General features: G+C 38.5%; 1 protein-coding gene and 1 pseudogene across 1 annotated transcript; both read left to right on the top strand.

Moving 5' to 3' along the window:
• Positions 1–4890: 4890 nt before the first annotated feature.
• On the top strand, positions 4891–5672 carry LOC115733407 (major strawberry allergen Fra a 1-3-like). The gene is made up of 2 exons (XM_030664063.2): positions 4891–5148; positions 5248–5672. The coding sequence occupies exons 1-2, from the start codon at positions 4965–4967 to the stop codon at positions 5541–5543; spliced, it is 480 nt and encodes a 159-aa protein (XP_030519923.1). The 5' UTR covers positions 4891–4964; the 3' UTR covers positions 5544–5672.
• Positions 5673–8454: 2782 nt separating this feature from the next.
• Positions 8455–9035, top strand: LOC125313615 (annotated as a pseudogene).
• Positions 9036–23034: the final 13999 nt, after the last annotated feature.

Genomic DNA, 23034 nt, shown 5'->3' with positions numbered 1-23034 from the left:
AATTCCAAGTTTGCACGAGCTAACGATATGGGAGAACATGTGTCGATTGAGGATCATTAGGTCCCCAGCTTGACATTACCTTTGAACTTGTCTCCTCATACTGTGGACAAGATTGCAAGAATTGATTAGCAATGTAGCATCAACTTTTCCCGTAACAATGAAAAAAATAAAAAAAATTGACGAAAGATAAAAAAAAGAAAAAAATTGTATAAAACTAGCAGAAGGAAAAAAAGGAAATGAGAAGGTATCTCGTGAAGGAGGTGAGGAAGCCATGGGACGAGGCAGGGGAGACCTTGCCGGTGTAGACAGAGGCGATTATGAGGGGATGAGGTAGGGGAGACCTCGCCGATGTAGATAAAGACGAATATCGGATTTCCAGCTAGCCACGTCAGCTCAAATATCGGAGTTGGCACTGAAGTGGCCATTTTTAAAAAAAGTTGGCACTTAAGTGATTCTTTTTTTAAAAAAAAGTTGGCGCTTAAGTGAGCGTTTTGAAAATTTTGGCACTAAAGTGAGTACCGTACATAAGTTTTAACACTTATAGTGTACTTTAGATACTATGTCATATAGTGGGATATATGATTTAAGAAGGATTTTGGTAAGGAGTACTCCTAGAGCACTTATCGAATAACCTATAAAATAAAGTTTTATAGTTTTCAATACATCGACTGTCCTAACTCTTTTTTTTTTTTATTGGCCGGAAACAGTCCTAACTTTATGCCCTATTGGTTTTTTTGAAAAATTACATTAGTTCATATTAGATATACTTAATCGGTGCCAGAAATATTCGTAGGCACAATGAAAATAAAAGACTAGAATCAAACACCCTTTGCAACGAGAATTCTTCGTTCCTTATCCCAAATCCGCCCTTATCGGCCTTGCAATTGGATTGTTAGAAACTGTCCCTATCTCTGATGCCATGCATCACCAGCGACGAGAGATATACTGTAATATCCCAAATCCGTTATATGATGAAAACCCCAATTTGCAAGCGTATGAGTAGCTCCACCATTGGGTTTACGGGTCCAAGCCTAACTCCAACCCATATTGTGTTGAAATAGGAAGCAAGAATTTGTCGATGAATGGTGGAATACTTCGAGGGCAAAGACCTTTTTGTTGGATGACATCAATTCTGACGTTGCAATCGGTTTCAAAAATTGTTTCCGGATGCCAAGGGACTGAGCATAATTGCAAGCGAGCAGAAGAGCTGCTGCTTACACACTTCTAGCGGCGAGTTCCAACGTTCTCTTGTTGTCCAAGTTTGGACTTCTAAGCTGCTAGTCGATTGGACACTATTACCTATGCATCTTTGGGCAAAAGGACATTAGAAGTCGCGAAGTCTGTATATGACACTCATTTTGATACCAATTTCTTTTTTTATCACTCAAGGGCCAATTTTTTTTAAAAATTATTACTTGAGTGCCAAATTCAATGAGCTTTGTTGGAAATCGTACTTCGCACAGTGCTTGTCGAAGGGAACCAATCTCATAAACATACACATTGGATTACACAGAATTAACAAGCCCAAAATCATACTTGAATCACTGATCGGAAAAGTATGTCACGGAACCAACATACCTCGTTTTCACAAATTAAATGTTCCTCTTGCAGTCCCTCAAGAGATTGTTCATCTGATTGATGTTCGGGAGAGAGGCAAGAATGTCGTCATGATTTTCTATGTTCTGTGTTCTTTCATAGAAAGAATGTCTGAAGCAACAACGAAAGGACGCGATCTTTTGTCACGTTTAAAACTGATAACCGCTAGGGGCAGTTAGCCAATGTGTAAAAAAGGCTACTACAACCTATATGGGCGGACCACGGTCCTTCCTGTACTCCCTCGTTTTCCAACAATTATTAACTAAGGTGTGTACCCAGCAAGTTAGTTAATAAGTATTGTGCGAAGCACAGGCTAGCTAGCTGCGCAAGAGCCGAGACTTCGATGAGAATATACTCGGACCCCCTTTTTTTTTTTCATCCAAGTTGAACTCTAAGGTTGCGTATGGTAGCGTTTCTACTCCTAGAACATCTTTTAGAACATAAACACTTTTTTCTATTTCTGTTCCCAGGAAAGATTTTTGAGAATGAAAACACGTAACTACAAAAAAATTATGTTTCCCGGAACAAAAAAAGAATAGAAACGCGTTTGGTAACTACGTAAAGTTTCTGTTCTCGGAATTAAAAAAAAAAAAAAAACGCGTTTGGTAACTACAAAAAAATTGTTCCTAATTTTTTCATTTAATTAAGGAGACTATAGATATATTAAAATTAAGATCTCTTTATTTTGTTAACTTACTAAATCAAATTAAATCTCATTTCTTCAATTTACTAAATCAAGTAAGACCGATATATGTATAGGTAATTTATGCACGATTTATCAAATTCTAATATGGATGAGATCAAGTACAAAAAAAAAAAAAACTAAAAGAGAAAACGAATTGGAATTGGACAACGAGAACATCAAATATGTTTTCAATAGATAGGAAAAATTAGAATTATGAGTCACACGGAAATGTTCTCAAGTAGTTAAAAATATGATTACCTTTAAACAGGGACCCCTAAAAAAATATTAATAGCACTTTGAGTAAAACCGAGAACTAAGATGAAAAATATTTGTACATTTAAGTTCTTTTAGTCTAATTGTGAAAATTTTCCAAACATGAGGACTGAAATGAGATGCAATGTATCAAAGTCCCATGCCATTACTCTAAAAGTAAAGAATTTTGGCTAAAATGATTTCAAATAAAATTTTTTAGTCAATTTAGGATTATGTTCAATGAAGAGGCATATGGTCCCAAACTGAATTTTTAAAACTTTAAGAGGCCAAAATGAAAAAGGGAATTAAAATAAAAATTTGGACTATTTTTGCGCATTTTTCTGACCACGAACACTATTTTTATAATTAAAATAAATCCAAAAAATGTCAAAAATTACGAAAACTATTATTTTTTCAAAATTGGTTCCTAAGACTAGGCCAAAGCTTCCAAGGTTGATTTTTTAGTTTTATGAATTATTTTGGTATTTTTAATTAATTTTCTAGAATAGAATGATTAAAAATTAAGTGTCAACATCGTGCAAGAACAAAAGAGAAGATAGTATATTCAAAAATAAAATTATTCTCAATTGTTTCTAAAAAATGTTTCAAATGTATTTCTAAAAAGTGCTCTAGGAACACAGAAGCAAGTTTTTATTGTTTCTTGTTTTCTGCTCCAAAAGTGTTTTTGTTTCTCAAAAGTGCTCCTAGAACATTTTGGGAATACTTTTTTACCATACGCGTTTCCGGAGCGTTACCATATGCAGCCTAAAAGTTCAATTTTCCATTAACTGTATCATCATAATTATGCAACTTAAGGTTGATTAATTGAGCTATAGTGTGCTTCTTTGAAAATCATGGAAAGCAAGCATTGTTTCCCAAATAAACTGGAGGAAATTTGATTAGCAAACAAGAAAAATAAAAGGTACAAAAAAATTTAAAAGAAAAAGAAAAAGAAAAAGAACGGTCATAATAGAGACATTTGTCTTTGCGTGTTAATCCAAGTTTAGAGTACATTCGATCACTTGGCTTTAGTGACATTTTCCTTTAGGGGGGTCAGAAGCTTTAGTGCCATTTGAAAAGTAAAACTTCTTCGTGAGTTAATCCAAGTTTAGAGCACGGTCAACTCGATTCGATGGCTTAACTACAGTGCCATTTGAAAAGTCAAACTAGAAAATTGACTTTCGTCAGCAGAAGCACAAATAAATCGGATCCATTTTTTTCCCCTAGAGTTGACTTTTCATTTCAAACAAATTAAGCATTACAAACAGGATGCGGAAAACCTACATTAAAAATTTAAGTAAAGAAGACTCTACCGGTATAATATTTTTTAACTTCACATGGAAGATTGTGAAAAGAAAAGAAGAAGTGGTTCCTGTTTAATCAATAGCCCAATTTGCAAGACCATCATTAGCTCCGTTATGTGGTTTACGGATCCAAGCTTCATTCCAACCCGGATTGTGGTGAAGTAAGATGCAGGAATCTATAAGCAAATGTTGAATACTCTGAGGATGCAGACCCTTTTGTTAGCTGACATCAATTAAGGCATGCGAGAAGAAGAGCTGCTGCTTAAGCTTCCATCGGCGAGTTCCAATGTTCTCTTTTTGACCAAGCTTCGACTACTGAGCTGCTAGCCGACCGTGCAATGATACCTATGACTCATTTGTTATCTTTTTATGTACCATCAATTTCAGCTCTTGATACGATGATGGGAGACATGAGTCTGTCCTTTCTCCGAGAGAATCGGCTCCTAAACTTATTTCCGCGATTGTCCTTGCTAGCGCTACGAACAAACGTAGAATTATATCTTAACAACGGTGGTCATGGTTGTCAGATATCGAGCGTAAAATTCTTGTCTAAATCAATTCATGATATAAAAGTTCAACTTTCTTTTCAAAAAAGATTGTGTCCTGGAAATTTGAAGCTGAAAAAGGGATTAACTTATTTAGACTCACTTATTTTATGCTTTCGTTCCTATGAAAATGGATAATTCACATCATGATCAAAATATTTGATTTGAATTACTTTTTCTAGACATGTGGTGTACCAAGTATAGACTATCGTAATGGCCCAAATGTCTGCGAATGAATATGTAATTTCTCATTAATTCCAATACATCATGTTGGGTTGTTATAATAATGGCCAAACAAAAGGAGCTTTCATCGCGATTTGTCCTTTTGCCTGACCTTCCAGGTGATCAGGGGCTGCTCCCAACAAGAAAACGAGAAAGGCTTGAAAGTAATTCGGCTCTGTCCGATTCGGAGTGCTTTGAACTTTGAAAGAGGATGGAGTTCTAAGCAATGGACTTGCCTATAAGTACCAAGAAGTTCTGCTCATCATCTCCATCAGCTCAGGCCTTCTCCTCTGGCAATCTAACCAAACCCTTCCACCACCCTTCTTGAGGTCAGTTCTCTTTGTTTCTTACCAGGCCAACATGGGAGTCATCACCTACTCGTTGGAGATCACAAGCAGCATTGCCCCATCGAGGATATTCAAGGCTTTGGTCCTTGAATCCCACAATGTCCTACCCAAGATTGTTCCCGAGGGCATCAAGAGCGTCGAGTTCATTGAGGGAGATGGTGGAGTTGGCAGCATCAAGAAAACCAACTTTGCTGAAAGTAAGTAGGATCATACTCGTACTTTTACCATGTCTAAGTCTGTGTATAGATCTCGGAATTAAGAATTAACTTCTTTGCTTTGATGAATTTACGCAACAGGCTCCCCCATCAAGTACATGAAGCACAAGGTTGAGGCTCTCGATGCAGATAGCTTGTACTGCAAATACACTATGATCGAAAGCGACATCAAGTTTGACAAGATCGACTTCGTCGTGGAAGAAGTAAAATTCGTCGCGGCTGGGAGCAGATCCGTCTGCAAGATGACGAGCGAGTACCATGTGAAGGAAGGTTGTGAGCTCAAAGAGGAGGAGATCAAGAAGGGTAAAGACAAAGCTATGGGATTGTACAAGGCCGTTGAGGAGTACCTTGTGGCCAACCCCGATGATTGCGCCTAAATGCTTCTTTTCTCAATCTTTTATGAGTGATGAAATAATAAAGCGAGTGGAAAGTTTCTACTGTATCTTCTCTGTCTCCTTTGGCTCTTCCTCGGAGCTTTTGGGTGAGGAAAGGTTTTTATGTTGTGATTCCTATACATATGAGGAGCAATGAGCAAACCAATGAGTAACGGATTTTGCCCAAGAAGGTGAATTTGCACTTGACTTATAGATGAATTGCAAAAGGAAGGGAGAGAAAATCTGACCAGAAAAAAATGGCAGAAAAGTTTGGTGTACAGTCATTTCAACCCAATGACGTAGCTATCATGGCAATAGAACAGTCAAACTAGCAAATTGCCTTTCGGAAACAGGAAAAAAATAAATCGCTTGGTGACTGTTCTTGATGGCTCAATGAACGAACTTTGAATCATTACCTTAGCAATGGTGGTCATGGTTGTCTATTATAGGCCTAAAATTCGTGTCTAAATCAGTTCATAACATGAACAATTAAACTTCCTTTAGGAAAAAGATTGTATCCAGCAAACCAGAGTCGAAAAAGGGGTTAACTTAGTTAGGAAAGAAATAGCAGCCCAATAGCGCCACGATTACCTCTATATTCGAGACTTAGTTTGGAAAGAAATATACGGATGTGACTGCTAAATAATGGTAATTGGAATGTCTTCGGTATCTTCTGCTCGAAATCAGATATTTAATCTCTTTTAGATGTAATAAGGTTTCGCCAATGTTAGCATTCCAATTCGACCTAAGAAAAATATTACTAATGGCCAGACGAAAAGAGCTTTTGTTCGTGACTTGTCCTTTCTCCTAACATTCCAAATGATCGGTGGCTCCTCCCAGAAGAAAACATGAAAGGCTTGAAAGTTGTTCGGCCAATCCAATTCGGAGTGCTTCAAAGTTTGAATAAAACTTGAAAGAGCAATTAGCAATCCAATGATTGATGCAATGCCTTCCATTTTTCCCTCAAGTAAATCCCCCTTTGTGATTATTAATGGTAGAGTCGAATTCGTAAACGAATTTATTCTATTCATACAGCATTAGCCAAATTTCCATCTGCCCATAAAAGAAAATCAGCCTAAACTTCTCTACACAAATGATGATGCTTTTAACATTTCGAATTATGAGACACATAGGGTCATGAAGTGTCCCAAGCCTGGGCTCTCTCTGGAACAGCAGCACCAAGGCACACGAGCAGAGGCCGAAGTGCGAACGCCGACTTGTTGGGCCAATTGAAGGACCTTCATGCCTAGGTCGCCCTCCTCCGAACAAGCCTCCTTGATGTCGCCAAGCTGGAGCTCGGCCTCTTTCTTGGAGTTACAGATCCTGGCATGGACGCCATTCGCATCAGCCAAGTGTCCCAGCACGATGAGCCACTGGAGAATTCTGGCATCGCGAGGAGCGTAATGGCGAGCTCCCTCGCATAGCAGGAGATGCCAAACTGACAACTATGCCCACATTGATGAACACCTGAACCACCAAAACATATATGAAAAATTGCGAAAGATAATACAAGATTAGCAACCAAAAAAAAAAAAAAGGGAAAAGAAAATGATTTATTACCTCGGGGAGGTCGGTGAACAAGCCACGAACAGTTGTGTTCATCAATGACTGCGTTGGCATCGTTGTTGGCTATAGCTGCAATTACTTCTTCTCCAAAATCAAATTCAACGAGAGGCGCCTCATTCTATGCGAGGGAGCAATCTCCTTGGCCCTGCTTGCCATGGCGATCCTCGCCATGCCGGAATCCCCCCGGTGGCTCGTCATGCAAGGACGCTTGGATGATGCGAATTGCGTCCTCGCCACAACCTACAACTCTAAGGAGGAAGCCGACCGCCGGCTCGGCGACATGAAGGAGCCTTACCTAGATGTACGTCACTGATACATCTATTAGAACGCACGGTTGGAAGCGTGATTGGATATATATGGAGCAAAATCGGTGATTTGGTGAGAGGTTGAGATTGGAAAATCTGATAGTGTCAAGGACTATTTCAAACAAAAGGATGAAGAAGTGCGAGTCTAGCGGCCCGCCACAACAAGATTCCTGCAACAAAAAGATTAGGTGGTTGCGCAAAAACTATCTAGAATTCGGATTCGTTCAAAACATTCAAAGAAAATATCTCCGCAAACAATGCAGAAAAAAAGAAATTAAACCGAAAAGATAAAAATCTCATTGCATTGATATTAGATTCGTGTTTAAAGACTAATTCATATACATGTTTTCCTCTTTTGTCGAAATTCATTAGTAACTAACTCCTTTTTAGAGATTAGAATTAGAATTAGACTTCGGACTCTTTTGTGAAATTTCATTAGTAATGAAAAATCAACACAACCGGAGATCGAAGTTTAAATTCTTCTTTTAATGCGATACTGGACAGATAAAATCGAAGCTGTGAAATCTTTTGTCGATGTATTTAGATAATGTGGATAGTGACTTGAGAATGGAGTAGTTGAACATGATTAAATGTCTGGAGAATCTTAAAAAACAATGAATTCGAACATTTATATAATGGAGCAACTAATGTATATAAGAATACATTGTGGGCATGATAGATAATTTCAATGAAATTCTACACACCTGTGAAGTTTATATCCCTATTGATGTCACCAATATAAATTGTACTACGCCCGCCATATAGGTGAACCCGACGTGAACAAAGAATACAGTCCTTCATGTTTGATCTGTAATGAACTTGTCCTTTTCCTTAATTTTCTAGACTCCGGGTGGCTCTGCCCCTTGTAAAAGCAAGGCTGATTTGTCCAGTTCGGAGTCTTTGAATTTTGAATGCTTATATGGACTGCTAAACAACTAACTTGCCTATAATTTCATCAGCTCAAGCCTTGTTCAATCGCAATCACATCAAATCCTTCCATTTCCTACTTGAGTTAATTTCTCTTTGCTTCTTACAAGGAAAACATGGGTGTTGTTACCTATTCTCAGGAGCTCACATCTACCATTGCTCCATCGAGGATGCTCAAGGATTTGGTCCTTAACTCGCACAATGTCATTCGCAAGATTGTCCCCGGGGGCATCAAGAGTGTTGAGCTCACCAAGGGAGATGGTGGAGTTGGTAGCATTAAGCAGACCAACTTCGGCAAAAATAAGTAGGACAATAGATGTTTATCTGCAATGTCGAGTTCGTTTATAGACAACATAACTCGAAATTAATCTTTTTACTTACATGAATTCATGTGACAGGTGCTCACATCAAGTACACGAAACACAAGATCGACGCTCTTGATGTTGAGAACTTTTACTGCAAATATTCTTTGATTGAAAGTGATGTTCAGTTCGACAAAATCGACTTCATCGTCTAAAAGGTGAAGTTCGTCGCATCAGCTGACGAAGGATGTGTCTGTAAGATGATTAGCCATTATCATGCTAAGGAAGGTGCAGAGCTCAAGGAAGATGACATCAAGTAGGGCAAAGATAGAGCTGTGGGCTTGTTCAAGACAATTGAAGAGTACCTCTTGGCAAATCCCGGTGTTTGTGCTTAAGTTCTCTTTTCAAAATCCATTGTGGTGGATAATTATTGGCACTTGACTGTTTTTTTTTTTTTTTTTGGTTTCTTTTTGGCTCTAGCTTGGAGCTTTTGTGTGAGGAATGGGTTTGGATTTGCTGGCTTTGCATACGGTCATGTCCCTCAAGTAGATCTCCGTTTGTGATTATCATTCATTGTGTTGAACTTGTACGCAAATATATTCTACTTATTTATTAGTTGCTTAAGTTATCCTTAATGATCTTTTGGTCCTAAAAGGAAAGTCATCTTAACACCTCCTAAGTTATCCTTCATGTACCTTGAATCCCAACAAACCGAACAGCCCTAATAATACAATTGTTTCAAGCCTGGTCGCCCAGCATGAAAATTGAATTATTACATATTAAATATACTTAATCGGTACTGGAAATATTCGTTAATGAGGTGCATTTAAAAATGAAATACTAGAGCGAAGCACCCTTTGCAACTAGAATTCCTCGTTCCTTGTCCGGTTCTTGAGCTATATTGCCTTTCGAGGAGGACCTTTGGAACCATAATGAGCTGGAGTAATATAATGCGTGTAATGTGGTCACTAAATCCGCCCTTATTAGCCTTGCAATTGGATTGTTAAATCTGTTCTGGATTGTATCCGATGAGGGGCCCTCTAATAGATGTGTGGCTTAAGGATAGACAGTATGGGCTCGAGGAGACTACTATTGAGTGATATATAAGGAGGCCAGGCCATAATTACACGAGTACTTCTTTTGAGGCTTGATCTACTCTAAAAACATATGAATTGTATGGCTAACTCAATAACAAAATCCACTAAAGGCAATTAAGTACAATTGATATAGCAGAGGCCTCGTCTGACAAACCCATTTTCTATACTATCATGATGATGACCCATTCAACCTTTGATAAAAAAAAAAGGAGATACCTCGATTTTCTTCTCTTAGCCTTTTTTTGGCAAGCCACTGTAAGTTTTCGATGATATCTTCCGTTAGATAAAGCATTTCAATAAATAATTCTACTGGATCTAATTTATGAGACTTAGTTCGACTCTTGGTTCTGTAGGAGCAAGCTGAAAAGATTGAGTTTTGAAAAGAAAACAAGAAACAACTTGCTGACGAAAGGCTCCAGTACAATATACTTATAACAAGCTCTTCAAATTCTTAGATTTATGCCCCGTAACTCTTCCACAGCCAAGCTTGATCTCGAGGGACGGAGGAGGCCAGATTAGCCAAGAGATGGGTGGATTCCATTTGATGAATATTTAAACGAAACATGTACTGGCAAATATTTTAGCCCTTGGGATAAACCTCAAGCCATCCACATACTGCCTAATTGACACCAACGATTAAAATCTTGGACAAGTAAGGAAATTACTTTTTGAGTTACGTAGGAGGAGCTTCAATAGAATCATTCCGAGTTTGTAACTTGTATAAGTTAACATTTGTCAACGGGGCCAAATCGCTACATTACCCATCAACTTCGACCGACTATTTTTCTAGCTTCACCGATGACTTTTGCTAGCGCCTGAGACCATTTTTGGTGATAACCAGAAAAAGAAAAACCACAAATTGTCGTAGACATTGAACTCATGTTGTTAAAAAATTAATATATAGTACTTGTAAAACCGGCATATAATATGGGATAATATCATGAAAAACTCCAAACTAGTACGTATGTAACAAATTTATCCCAAAACTAATTTCTTGACAATAAAAAATTTCAACCTCGTACACCTGTGATAAATTTCCCTATATTAGCTTTTATTAAATTGGGTTAATTCCTCAAAAATTCCAAACTGGTACTCTCGTAACAAATGGAGGGTAAAAATCTCAAACTGGTATACTCATTAACTATCACGTGTCATCCAACTAGCAACTTGATGATAAAATTTAACGGAAACTAGCAGAGAGTAAATTGATCACTTGTGTACTAGTTTGGGGTTTTTAGCGGTCAAAAGATTAATTTGGCGTAAATTTATCCTAAGTGTACCAGATTAGGCTTTTTCGTCATATTAACCCCAATAATATTAGTGTTTTTAATTCAAAGTTTAAAAGCTTAAGCATTACTGATTAAATCTTAATAATCGCACGTGTTGTTTATGGAAAGTTAACCAATTAGTTTGTTCATCATCTAGAAATTCTATAGAAGTTTAATCGTTGGCCAATTTTTTATATACAGACTTCATGTACTACAATAGTACAGTGTTGGTTGTCCTCAATATCATCTATAATCATAAGACTTATTTCTTGAGAATAAGGACTTAGGATGATTGAGATTCCTACATAACATAATAACTTATAATATATCGTCCTTGGAAAATGAAGTCTTCCTTCTTCATCTTCTAGACGACCGGTGGCTCCGCCCAATAAGAAAAGAAGAAACGCTTACAGCAAGGTCGAATGGTCCAATTCGGAGGGTTTAAATGATGGAGGACTGCAGAACTATCAACTTGCCCATAAATATCATGTTATTCTCTTCACTATCTTCATCAGTTCAAGCCTTCTTCAATAGCAATAACACCAAATCCTTCCCTTTCTTACTTGAGTTCATTTCTCTTTGCTTCTCACAAGACAAACGTGGGTGTTGTCCCTTACTCTCAAGAATTCACATCTATCGTCGCGCCATCAAGGATGTTCAAGGCTTTGGTCCTTGACTCACACAACATCCTTCCCAAGATTGTCCCTGAGGGCATTCAGAGCGTCAAGTTTGTCGAGGGAGATGGTGGAGTTGGCAGCATCAAGCAAACTAACTTTGGCGAAAGTAAGTCTATCATAGATGTTTCTCTACTGCGTGAAGTTTATTATTGAATGTAATCCTCAAAATTAATCTTTTTACTCTTGGGATTTCATGTAACAGGTGCTCACATCAAGTACACAAAGCACAAGGTTGGTGCTTTTGATGTAGAGAACTTATACTGCAAGTATACTTTGATTGAAAGTGATATCAAGTTTGACAAAATTGACTGCATTGTCTATGAGGTGAAGTTCACATCAGCAAATGGTGGATGTGTCTGGAAGATGACTAGCGACTATCATGTTAAGGAAGGTGCAGAGCTCAAGGAAGATGACATCAAGCAAGGCAAAGACATGGCTATGGGATTGTTCAAGACAGTTGAAGAGTACCTCGTGGCGAACCCCGATGTTTGTGCTTAAATGCTCTTTTCAAAATCCGTTGAAGTGATAATTATTGGAACTTGGGGGGATCTCTTTTGTATGCTTCTTTTTGGATCTAGCTTGGAGCTTTTGTGGGTGGAATGGATTTTTTAGTTGTCTTTCTAAGTACTAAAGAATTTGTTGTTTAACTAGAAGGTCACGTGAGAATAAAACTTGAATGAGCAATGAGCAATGAGCAATGGTGGGGGCTGGTTGGCCGGTTGGCCGAGGTCGGTGACCCCTAGCCATTGGATGATGGGTGGGGAGGGGGTTGCCACGCCAAGCGCTGGGGAGGGCCAGTTGCCCCGGCACAGATTTGGGCGAGGGTCACGGCCTTCACCCGGATCGGCCATGGTTGCCGACCCTTGCTAGCGCTTGGCGGGGTGACCCCTGGCCGACTAGTCCTCACTCGTCGCTGGCCATTGCCGATGATGGTGGGTGGTGGCGACTAGAGCTTCCGAGCCCTCGTGCTGCAACAGATCTTTATCAAATTTTTTCTTTTTTTGTTATTTAGCTTTTTTAAAATTTAATTTAATTTTTAAAAATATTTTAGCTTATTTTGTAAATAGATATTACACATGGCGTCCATTTGGATTGATTTTTTTTTAAAAGTTCACCTAATATTAAAAAATTAATAAAAAATGCCATGTGTACTGCTTGATCGAAATTAAAACTTAAGTAATTATTTTTTGCCGGAATTGGCACTTAAGTGATCTTTTTTTTTTTTTTTTCTGATTTGGCACTTAAGTGATCCAAAAAAAAAAATTTGGCACTAAAGTGAGCGCCGTACATAAATATCGGTACCCCATGTGTCCTTTTGCCAAAATTTTATATACAAATTACTATGCTTGAACATTTCGAATTATGAGACACTAAGGGGCCAAGAAGTGTCCCAAGCCTGGCCTCTCTCTAGATCATTTTCTCTCATTTTGCACTATTTTGAAACAACCTCGCATGCATGAGAAATTGGATCATGACATCGAGGATCAAGGCACGTGAGCGGAGGCAAAATTGCGAATGCTGACCTGTTGAACCAATTGAAGGACCTCGATGCCAAGTTCGCCTCCTCTGAATAAGCTTCCTTGATTTCGCCAAGCCGGAGCTTGGCTTCTTTCTTGGAGTCATAGGTCCTAAGATGCCATTCGCATCAGCCAAGCTGTCCCTGCACGAGGAGCCACTGGGGGATTTCAGCATGGCGAGGATCGCAATGGCGAGCAAGACCAAGGAGATTGCTCCCTCGTATAGCATGAGACGCCACCCTTTGAATCTAATCTTGGAGAAAAAATAAGTGCAGCCATAGCTGACACAATGCCAACATTGATGAACACCCGAACCACCAAAACACATAAATTTTTGATAACTTATAAAAATTTGACAAAGATGATACAGAATTAGCACAACGTCATTCCCAAGATTGTCCCCAAGAGCATCAAGAGCGTCGAGCTCATTGGGGGAGAGGGTGGAGTTGGTAGCGTTAAGCAGACCAACTTCGGCGAAGGTAAGTCGGATCATACATGTATCTCTACCATTTCAAGTTCATCTAAACCATATAAAACTAAAGAATTGAACCATCTACTTTCATGAATGCGTGTTATAGGTGCCCATATCAAGTACACCAAGCACAAGCTCCAATGGTCTTGACTCTAAAAACTGCTACTGCAAATACACTTTTATTGAAAGCGACATCAAGTTCAACAAAATCGATTTCATTGTCTACAAGGTGAAGTTCATCACCATTGGATAATGGCAGATGTGTCTGCAATATGACCAGTGAGCACCATTCTAAGGATGGGGCTTGCCGGGCTAACAATGCAACCTAGACCGGAGGTGGTTTGAATAGGTTGTTTTCAAACTTTTTGTGGAAATCACCAAATGTTATTTAGAAATCGGTTCAGCAAATTTTTATCAAATGTTTGGTGATGCTTGTGTGCAGAAATCAGTTAAAAACGGAATGAAAAGATAGCACACAACAATTGATAGTAGCTTGGTTTATTCACAAAGCCTACGTCCACTCTCCACACTAACAACGACAAGTCATGCTATATTACACTAGTAATTTGCACAACAAGTTACAATTGGCAAATACTGATCCATTTCAGATGCTAGATCACACTGTCAGGACTCATGCTCTAACTCTTGTAGACTTGATTTCTTATTCGATTACAAGTATGACAAGACTATCATAGTAAAGAACTTTAGTGATTATAAAATAATCAATAAGACAAGCATCTTAGAGCAAATATTTGGATTAAGTGTGATGCGTCTCTAGCATTTGGCCTTCGAGATTCTCTCTTGTATAGACATTTTCAATCTTCCACTTGGAGATGTCCTAGAAAATCAAGTAACCTTTAGAAGTCCGTTGGTAATCCTGTACGGGAATGGAACCGCCCATACAGCTCCTTTCTTTGAACATGTGTTGGCTATCCAAAAATAGGTTGTGTAACTATTGTTTCATGCTGAACGCTCCGCCAATTCTGACAAGCGCCTGTTTTCTGTTCCCTGTGAATCTTCCTGATCTTCAGTTGCGCATATCCACCCAACAATGGCTATAATCTTTATCTTCAATGAATATTGTTAAATATGTCTTGAATTTTATGTACTCGGTCCGGTTCATCACCTGACCCGACATATTTTTTTGTGTGGCCCAAAAGTGGAGAAAAAATTGAGATTTAATTCGTGACGTGGAGAGTTAGGCCGATAGGCCCAACTCGGAGAGACTTTTGGGCTCTATTTATACTACGGCTAGGGTTTTTTCGTTTGGTTTTTGAGGATTTTTCTTACACGAGAGACTTGTGAGCCATGTGAATTTGTTCAGTCGATAAGACCGACTTTTGTAATCTGTATACTCTTTGATTATAGCGGAATCTTATTTTGCCTTGCCCGTGGACGTAGAACACCTTAATCGAACCACATAAATCTTTGTGTTCTGTGTTTACTTTTCGCATTTGTTACAACAAATATATTCAAAAGGTCGTTGATTGAACGTTGCCAACAATGTGATCTTTACAGCTTTGACATAAACATTGTCATCAATAGATCTTTAAGTCCGCCGGGGCTGTTTACAAAAATGTATCTGGACATTTCGCGGTCTTCACCCGATGAATCACACCACGGATGTGACGTAGTCCTTAAACATTATCACAATCATCTGCACTCAACAAAGTAAATTCTATACCAAGGATAGTTCGGAAATTATCAAAATTATTACAAGATGTTTCTCCAATAGGGCTAAGCTCAAGGAAATTGATATGAAGCCGGGCAAGGACATAGCTATGGGACTATTAAAGTCCTTCAAGGAGTATCTCTTGGCAAATCCTGATATTTGCGCTTAAATGGCATTTCGAAAAAGAACGACATGAGTTTTTTTGTATTTTGTCGAGAGCGATATGAGTTAAAGTGGCGGAAAATTTTATTTTATTGGTTTTCCCTTTTTCTTGCTCAATTTGAGCTTTTGTGTGGTTTTTTCGTGAATTTCTATGTTTCGAAAGGGTTTGGAGGCACTAAAACTTGAACGACTTGAACGACGAATGAGCAATCCATTCCCCGAAATGGTGATAGCCCCTTTGTCATAACCAAGGTTAAATATTGCTCGACTTAAACCTGAGTTGCTTTCGACCCAAAAAAAAAAAACCTGAGTTGCTTCAGTTATCTTAAATTTTCACTTATAATTTTCAAGAAGTCTCTAGCTACGACTAACGTGAAAGACAATTGATATATGTAAAGGCCATATGGCTATGTCTGGTTATTACATCTTGGTTTAGATGCCAAATTGTGGGCCCAACCATTCTGGTGCATTTAAGTCCTGGATTAATTCGAAGATAAGCCATAAATACATTTGTTAAGAGATCGAGTGTGTTAATGATTCTATTGTGCCTCTTTATCACTAAACACCCTTTTATCTCTAGCGAGAAAGCTTTTAATTAACTACTTAGGGTGCATCTGTTTCTGTGGAAGTATTTTTTGGGAATTGATTTTCCGGACCGTCACTCGTTTAATTCCCCGAAAATAACTTAGTCAACAGAAAACACTTTCCAGTCAATGGAAAATTGATGCATAAAGTTCGGAAAGTGAATTCCTAGATCTAAAAATGTAAAAACACTTCCAGGAAATGCTCATTGTGAATTTTTCAATATTTTATACATTTTTGAATTTTAAATTTTACATTTATATTTTTATCCTTTAAATTTTTGGCTTGACATGCAGCAACCCTCTTGAAAGAGAGGTATCAAACTGATTGTAATTTTTTTCTGTCCGTGATTTTTTGTTTTAATATTTTTTCTTCTTTTCTTTTTCTTCTTCCTCTGCAGGTAGCGAGGCCTTGGCATCTACCAGCAACTAGCTATAGACATGGGCCGGCGAGCTTGAGGCTCGCTAGTAATCGGCAAGCCTCGTGGCCAGCGGAGGAGGAAAAAAGAAGAAACAAGACAGAACAGATAAAAAAAATTAAAAATTTGATATTTTTTAGCATGAGACAAAGTCATGAGATTGAAATCGTTTTCTAAATGAGATCCAAACACCAAAAAATGTTTGTGATAATGGGAAAATTAACCATTTTCTAAGAAAATGATTTTCCAAAAAGCAATTTTCCTTGTCATGAAGTTTTTCCCCACGCATCCTTAATCATGATTTTACATAGGATTTCTCTAAGACAAACGGGGCATTTAGGTTGTGATTGCAACATGTTCCAACGGAAAGGGTGAAACACCTTTCGAATTGAACAAACTAGTCTGATAGATAATGGTTGAAGGGTCCTTTCTTGATTTTTGGACCAAAAATGTGAAGGGCGGAAAATTTAAAGAATGTTGGGAACAATTGTTGCCAGCAATGTAAAGGTACTAAAAATATAAAATGGGTAAAAAATAAAAAATAAACGTGTTTTTTAGATAGATTGGCAATATTTTACAAAGAAGACACTTTGACTATTTGTTATCAGCAACAGATGGTTATATAAAAATTTACCAAGAATTTAAAACTTTATTTTGGAGTAAAAATTACCAAAGAAATCCTAAATTTATTGTATTTGTGCCATTTTAGTTATAAACCTTTCAATTTGATCAATTTAGTCTAAACCTCTTGACAATTTGTCCATTTCGTTCATTTGGCTAATTTTGGTTGGAAATTGATAACATGTACGTTGGTTGTCTTAGGTGGCACATCCGACACTGAAGTGAATTGTTTTTTTTTATTGTTAAGGACCGGTGGGGGCCATCAGCAATGGTGAGGGCCTGAAAGCCCTTGCCTGTGGCAACGATGATCATAACGCTCAGTCAATTGTGAGTGGCTGACAAGGGTCATTGCCCTAGCCTAGGAAATCAATCCAAATCCTTCCATGTCTTAGTTGACTTCATTTCTCTTTGCTTCATACAAGGAAAACACGAGTGTCGTAACATACTTTCAGGAGTTCACATCTCTCGTGGCTCCATAAAGAATGTTCAAGGCTTTGGTCCTCGACTTGCACAACATGATTCCCAAGATTGTCCTAGGGGAATCTAAAGTGTCGATTTCATCGGGAGAGATGGTGAAGTTGTTAGCTTTAAGCCGACCTACTTCGGAAAAATTAAGTTAGATAATAGATGTTTATCTGTAATGTTGACTTCTTTATAGACTGCAAAACTGAAAATTAATCTTTTTACTCACATGAATGCATGTGACATGTGCTCACATCAAGTACACGAAGCACAAGATTGACATTCTTGAAGTTGAGAACTTTTACTGCAATACACTTTGAGTGAAAGTGATATCCAGTTTGACAAAATTGGTTTCATTATCTTTGAGGTGAAGTTCGCATCAGCTGATAGTGGATGTGTCTCCAAGATGACTAGCGAATATCATGTTAAGAAAGGTGCGAAGCTCAAGGAAGATAACATCAAGCAGGGCAAAGACAGAGCAATAAGATTGTCAAAAACAGTTAAAGAGTAACTCTTTGCAAACTCCAATGACAGTTCTTAAGTGCTCTTTCAAAATCCTTTGTGGTGATAATTATTGGAACTTGAGTGTTTTTTTTTTTTTGCTATTTCTTTTTGGCTCTAGATTGGAGCTTTTGTGCGAGGAATGGTTTGGAATTTGTGGCTTTGCACGGTCATGTCCCAATAAATCTTGAAAGAATAACGATCGACTCTAACTTTGTTTGTTTCGCGGAAAATATATGTTTTAAAAAATATTTTCTAAAAAATAATCGCTTGCATCGCTTAAAATAATTTGTCAATGGAAAACATTTTCATTATCGCCAATAATTTGAATTCAAATATTTTCGGAGATGATAGAATTATGTTTGGTTCATTTATATTTATAAGATATATGAGCGATCATTTTTAGAAAAATATTTTTCAAATCATTCATTTTTCACAAAATATACGGAGCCTCAATAATTAATGCATCACCTTGGAATTGCCCTCTAATAGATCTCCCGTTGTGATTATCAATAACTCGTAAGCAAATATATTCTACTTTATCAATCAGTTGCTTAAGCTATTCCAAATGATCTTTTGAACCGGATCGAGGAATTATACGGTGAAGAAGAGGAGGGAGTTCCCAAACTCCTAAGCCCATCACCTTTTTCCAATTGTTTGAAATTGGTCACAAAAAGGAAGCTGCTCAGTCGCATAGGTTACTGCCTTTAAAAAAAAAAAAAGGAGGAGAGGTTGAAGGGTTCTTCTTGGCCTAGTAAATATTTCCATTGTTCGAAATTGGTCACAATAAAATTTTCCATGGCCTTAGTTATCACCTCTTTAGAATGCTTAAGCATTTTCAGTTAATATTATCAAAATACGTTAGCTTTTAGATTTGCTATGTAATTTAATATCTATTAGACGTACCTTTTTCTTTGCTCTGATATAGAGAGAATATTTAACTTATTTCCTTCTTGGAGGAGCTTTTGCTTAACTAATTAATTAATGAGAGTGACGAACCCACACGCACCACGTATCCGCACGATATGGTTGTTGGCCAAAAGTCCATGTACGGTTCAAGTTGCATTGTTGAGTGACGGTACTGTCATCCAAGTAAAGTCCTTAATTAATTGCGTCGCCTTTTGATGGTTTTGCCTTGTGCATGGAAAGCCTTCTTTTTAACATTTGAGCTCCACTAGTTATTCTTAACACCTCCAGAGTTATTCTTCATGTACCTTGAATCCCGACCGGCCTAACCGCTTAAATCGAATAATTAATGCAAGCCCCATGGCCCAGCCTGAGCCCATAGAAGCATGAAAAAACTCGGCCAGTCCGGTCTAGGTTTTCGGTTCACCGGGCTATCTTATGCACTATTTGTTTCACCCAACTTTGAGGTGCTAACTTGATCCATAAAGAAATTTATGAAGGAGTAGCCCTGCAGAACTTATTAAGTAACCAATAGAATAAGTTTTACATTTTCCAATACAGTAACTGTCCTAAATTTTATGCACTATTATTTTTGGAAAAATTAAATTATTTCATATAGATATACTTAATCAGTACCGGAAATATTTGTTAACGAGGCACATTTAAAAACAAAACTCTAGAACCAAACAACCATTTGCAACGAGAGTTCCTTGTTCCTCATCCGGTTCTGGAGCTACATTGCCTTTGGAGGAGAACCTCTTGAACCATGTCGAGCTGGAGTGATATGATGCGTTCAATGGGGGTCACGATCTCTGATGCCCATGCACTACCTGCGGCGAGAGATCCTCTGCGACATTCCAAATTCATTATCGAATGGAAGACACCTACCACAAGTGGTTCATCTCTTGTGCGAGTCGTTATAGATTATATCATAGGAGGAGCCCCCTATAGTAATAGACGTGTGGCCTGAGAAGAGACTAAACCCATACCGGATCGACGAGACTATGTTGAGTGATGTATAAGGAGGCTACTAGCTAGGCCATAATCACACAAGTACTTCTTTTGATGCTTGATCCACACTAAAAACATATTAAGTATATGGCTCACTCAATAACGAAATCCACTAAAGACAATCAAGTGCAAATGATTTGATTGAGGTACGGTCTGGCAAATCCATTTTCTGTAATATCAATAGGGTGATGTATTAAACCTCTAATCAAAAGATATGCCTTGATTTTTCTTTCTTTTAGCCTTGTTTTGCAAACGGACGTATGTTTTCAATGAGATCCTTTGTACCGTTCTAGATAAAGGGGCCTTTCGTTAGATAAGGCATCACAATAAATGAATACGTTAATAAATGGGTCAGATTTTACGGGATCAAGCCAATGAGACTTTGTTGGACCTTGGTTGCGTAGGAGCAAGTCAGAAAGAACATTATAAACAAATTTGCTAAGAAAAGGCTCTGGTTAATGTAGTTGTTACAATTCTTCAATTTCTTAGTTTTACAACCCGTGACTTTTCCTCAGCCAGGCTTGGTCTCGAGGGACGAAGGAAGCTAGGTCAGCCGAAAGATGGTTGCATTCCAATTGATAAATATTTGAACGTGACATGTGCCGGTGAACATTTTAGCCATTTGCATCAAGCTCAAGCTTTCCCCAGACCACCCGATTGAGACCAAAAACTAAAGTCTTGGACACAAAAGGAAATTTCTCATTGATTTACGTAGGAGGACCTTCAAGAGAATGATTCTGAGCTTGTAACTTACATAAGTTAAGATATGTCAATGGACCCGAATTGCTACATTATCTGTCGGCTTCAACTGACTGTTTTCCCCGCTTCAGCGACGACTCTTGCCGGTGCCTCAGACCATATTTGGTGATAACCAGGAAAAGAAAATTCTGCCAATTGCCGTAGACACAAATTTATTATACATTTTGACAATTAATCCGCAAAAAGGGAACTGGAATTTTGAGCACATTTAACGTTCCTCACTGCACCTACTTTCCGTTTAAAAATTAAAGTCAGTGGATAATAACCCAAATACGTATATCAATTAATCCGCAAAAGGGAATCATTCTGTTGATTTTTTTCCTCCTCATTTGGGTCCAAAGTCTTCTGCACTGAAAGTCAGAATGGGTTGAGAAACGAATTCCAAAATCTCCTCTACCACTTATGTTTTCGTAACGTTGTCAATCGTAGCTAGATCCGTTAAACGGGTTATTGCGGGAACGATTAACGTGGACATCAAAGTTGCAGAAGTAGATGTCTCTTTGTTGATTATCACTCGTACTAGTCGAATATGTAAATGAATATATTCCAGTCATACATCATTAGCCAAATTTCCATCAAGCCATCAAAGAAAAATTAGCCTAAACTTCTCTGCACAAATTATGCTGCTTGAACATTTCGAATTATGAGACATACAGGGACACGCTTCTCGCCTCTCTCTGGATCATTTTCTCTCGTTCTGCGCTGTTTCGAAATAACCTCGCACGCCCAAGAAATTGGATCATGACAGTGAGGATCAAGGCACGCGAGCGGAGGCAGAAGTGCGAGTGCCGACCTGGTGAACCGGTTGAAGGACTCTGAGGCTGAGGTCACCCTCCTTTGAACAAAGCCTCCTTGATGTCACCAGGTCGGAGCTCGGCTTCCTTCTTGGAGTTGTAGGTCCTAGTGAGTACTCATTCTTGCATCAACCAAGTGTCCCTGCACGACGAACCACCTGGGGATTCCGGCATGCGAGGATTGTGATGTTGAGCCAAATCAAGGAGATTGCTCCCTCGCATGGCATGAAAGGCCACCCGCTGAATTTGATCTGGGGAGGAAAAGATTGTAGCCCTAGCCGACGACAATGCCCACATTTATGAACACCTGAACCACCAAAACATATACAAAATACAATTCAACATGAAAATTACAAATTTTTGATAACACATAAAAAATTGGAAAAGATGATACAAAGTTAGCAAAGAGAGAGAGAAAAGAAAACGATTAATGACCTTGGGGAGGGAGGTGAACAAGCCACAAAAAATAGCGTTCATCAATGTCGGCATCAGAGTCATGGTCGGCTATAGCTGTAATTTTCTCTTCCAAGATAAAATTTAATGGGTGGCGTCTTATGCTATGGGAGCAATCTCCTTAGTCCTGCTCACCATCGGGGTACTCGTCATGCCGGAATCCCCCCAGTGGCTGGTCATGCAAGGACGCTAGAGTGATGTGAATGGCGTTCTCACCAGGACGTACAACTCCAAGAGGGAAGCCGAGCTCCGGCTTGGCGACATCAAAGAGCCTTACCTAGATGTACGTCACTGTTCTCTCTTGATGACTACGATTTGGTAGGGACGATAGCCTCAATATTAGAATGCACGGTTGGAAGCGTGATTGGATATATATGGAGCGAAATCGGCGATTTGGTGAGAGGTTGAGATTGGAAAATCTGATAGTGATAAGGACTGTTTAAAACAAAAAGATTAGGAGATGCGAGTCTAGCAGGCCTGCCACAACGAGATTTAGTATTTGTCTTTGATTATAAAAGATTTTTCAGTTGAGTATTTTAAGCTTTTCGTTTTTTACTATCTCTATGCACATCATTGACTTCCGTGGAGAGGTTTATTGTTGAAATCCGGTCGTTAAGCAAGGAGCATGCGCCCAAGAATTTAAATAATTTATCCTCATTCAACAAGAACTTCCTTGCAATTTCCTTTTTTTTTTTTTGGGTACAGCTCGCGATGAAATAGCGGGAGACGGGATTTCTTCAAACAGAATCAGTTTGAAGAAAGCGACACACCCGCTCAACACAGAATGGAAAACAAGAGATGGGGAGAGGAAAGCCTGGGCGAAGGAAAATCAGTTGAGGAGCACGCGCAATCCAGAGGCGATTCCGTCACTAAATCGCGCACGACTGTTTATTTCGCCGAGAATGGCTCCACACGATGAAATACCTTTCATTAAAAGTTTGATCTTTTGATTCTGATTTGAATGGGTTCCGTGGCGATTTGGACATGAAGTATCACAAGTAACTAGAAACTAGAACTAGTTA

Source organism: Rhodamnia argentea, chromosome 1 (assembly GCF_020921035.1).
Source record: "Rhodamnia argentea isolate NSW1041297 chromosome 1, ASM2092103v1, whole genome shotgun sequence".
NCBI classification, from domain to species: Eukaryota; Viridiplantae; Streptophyta; class Magnoliopsida; order Myrtales; family Myrtaceae; genus Rhodamnia; species Rhodamnia argentea.
Note: the sequence above shows the minus strand (reverse complement) of the source record. Positions and strands in the feature narration are given on the sequence as shown.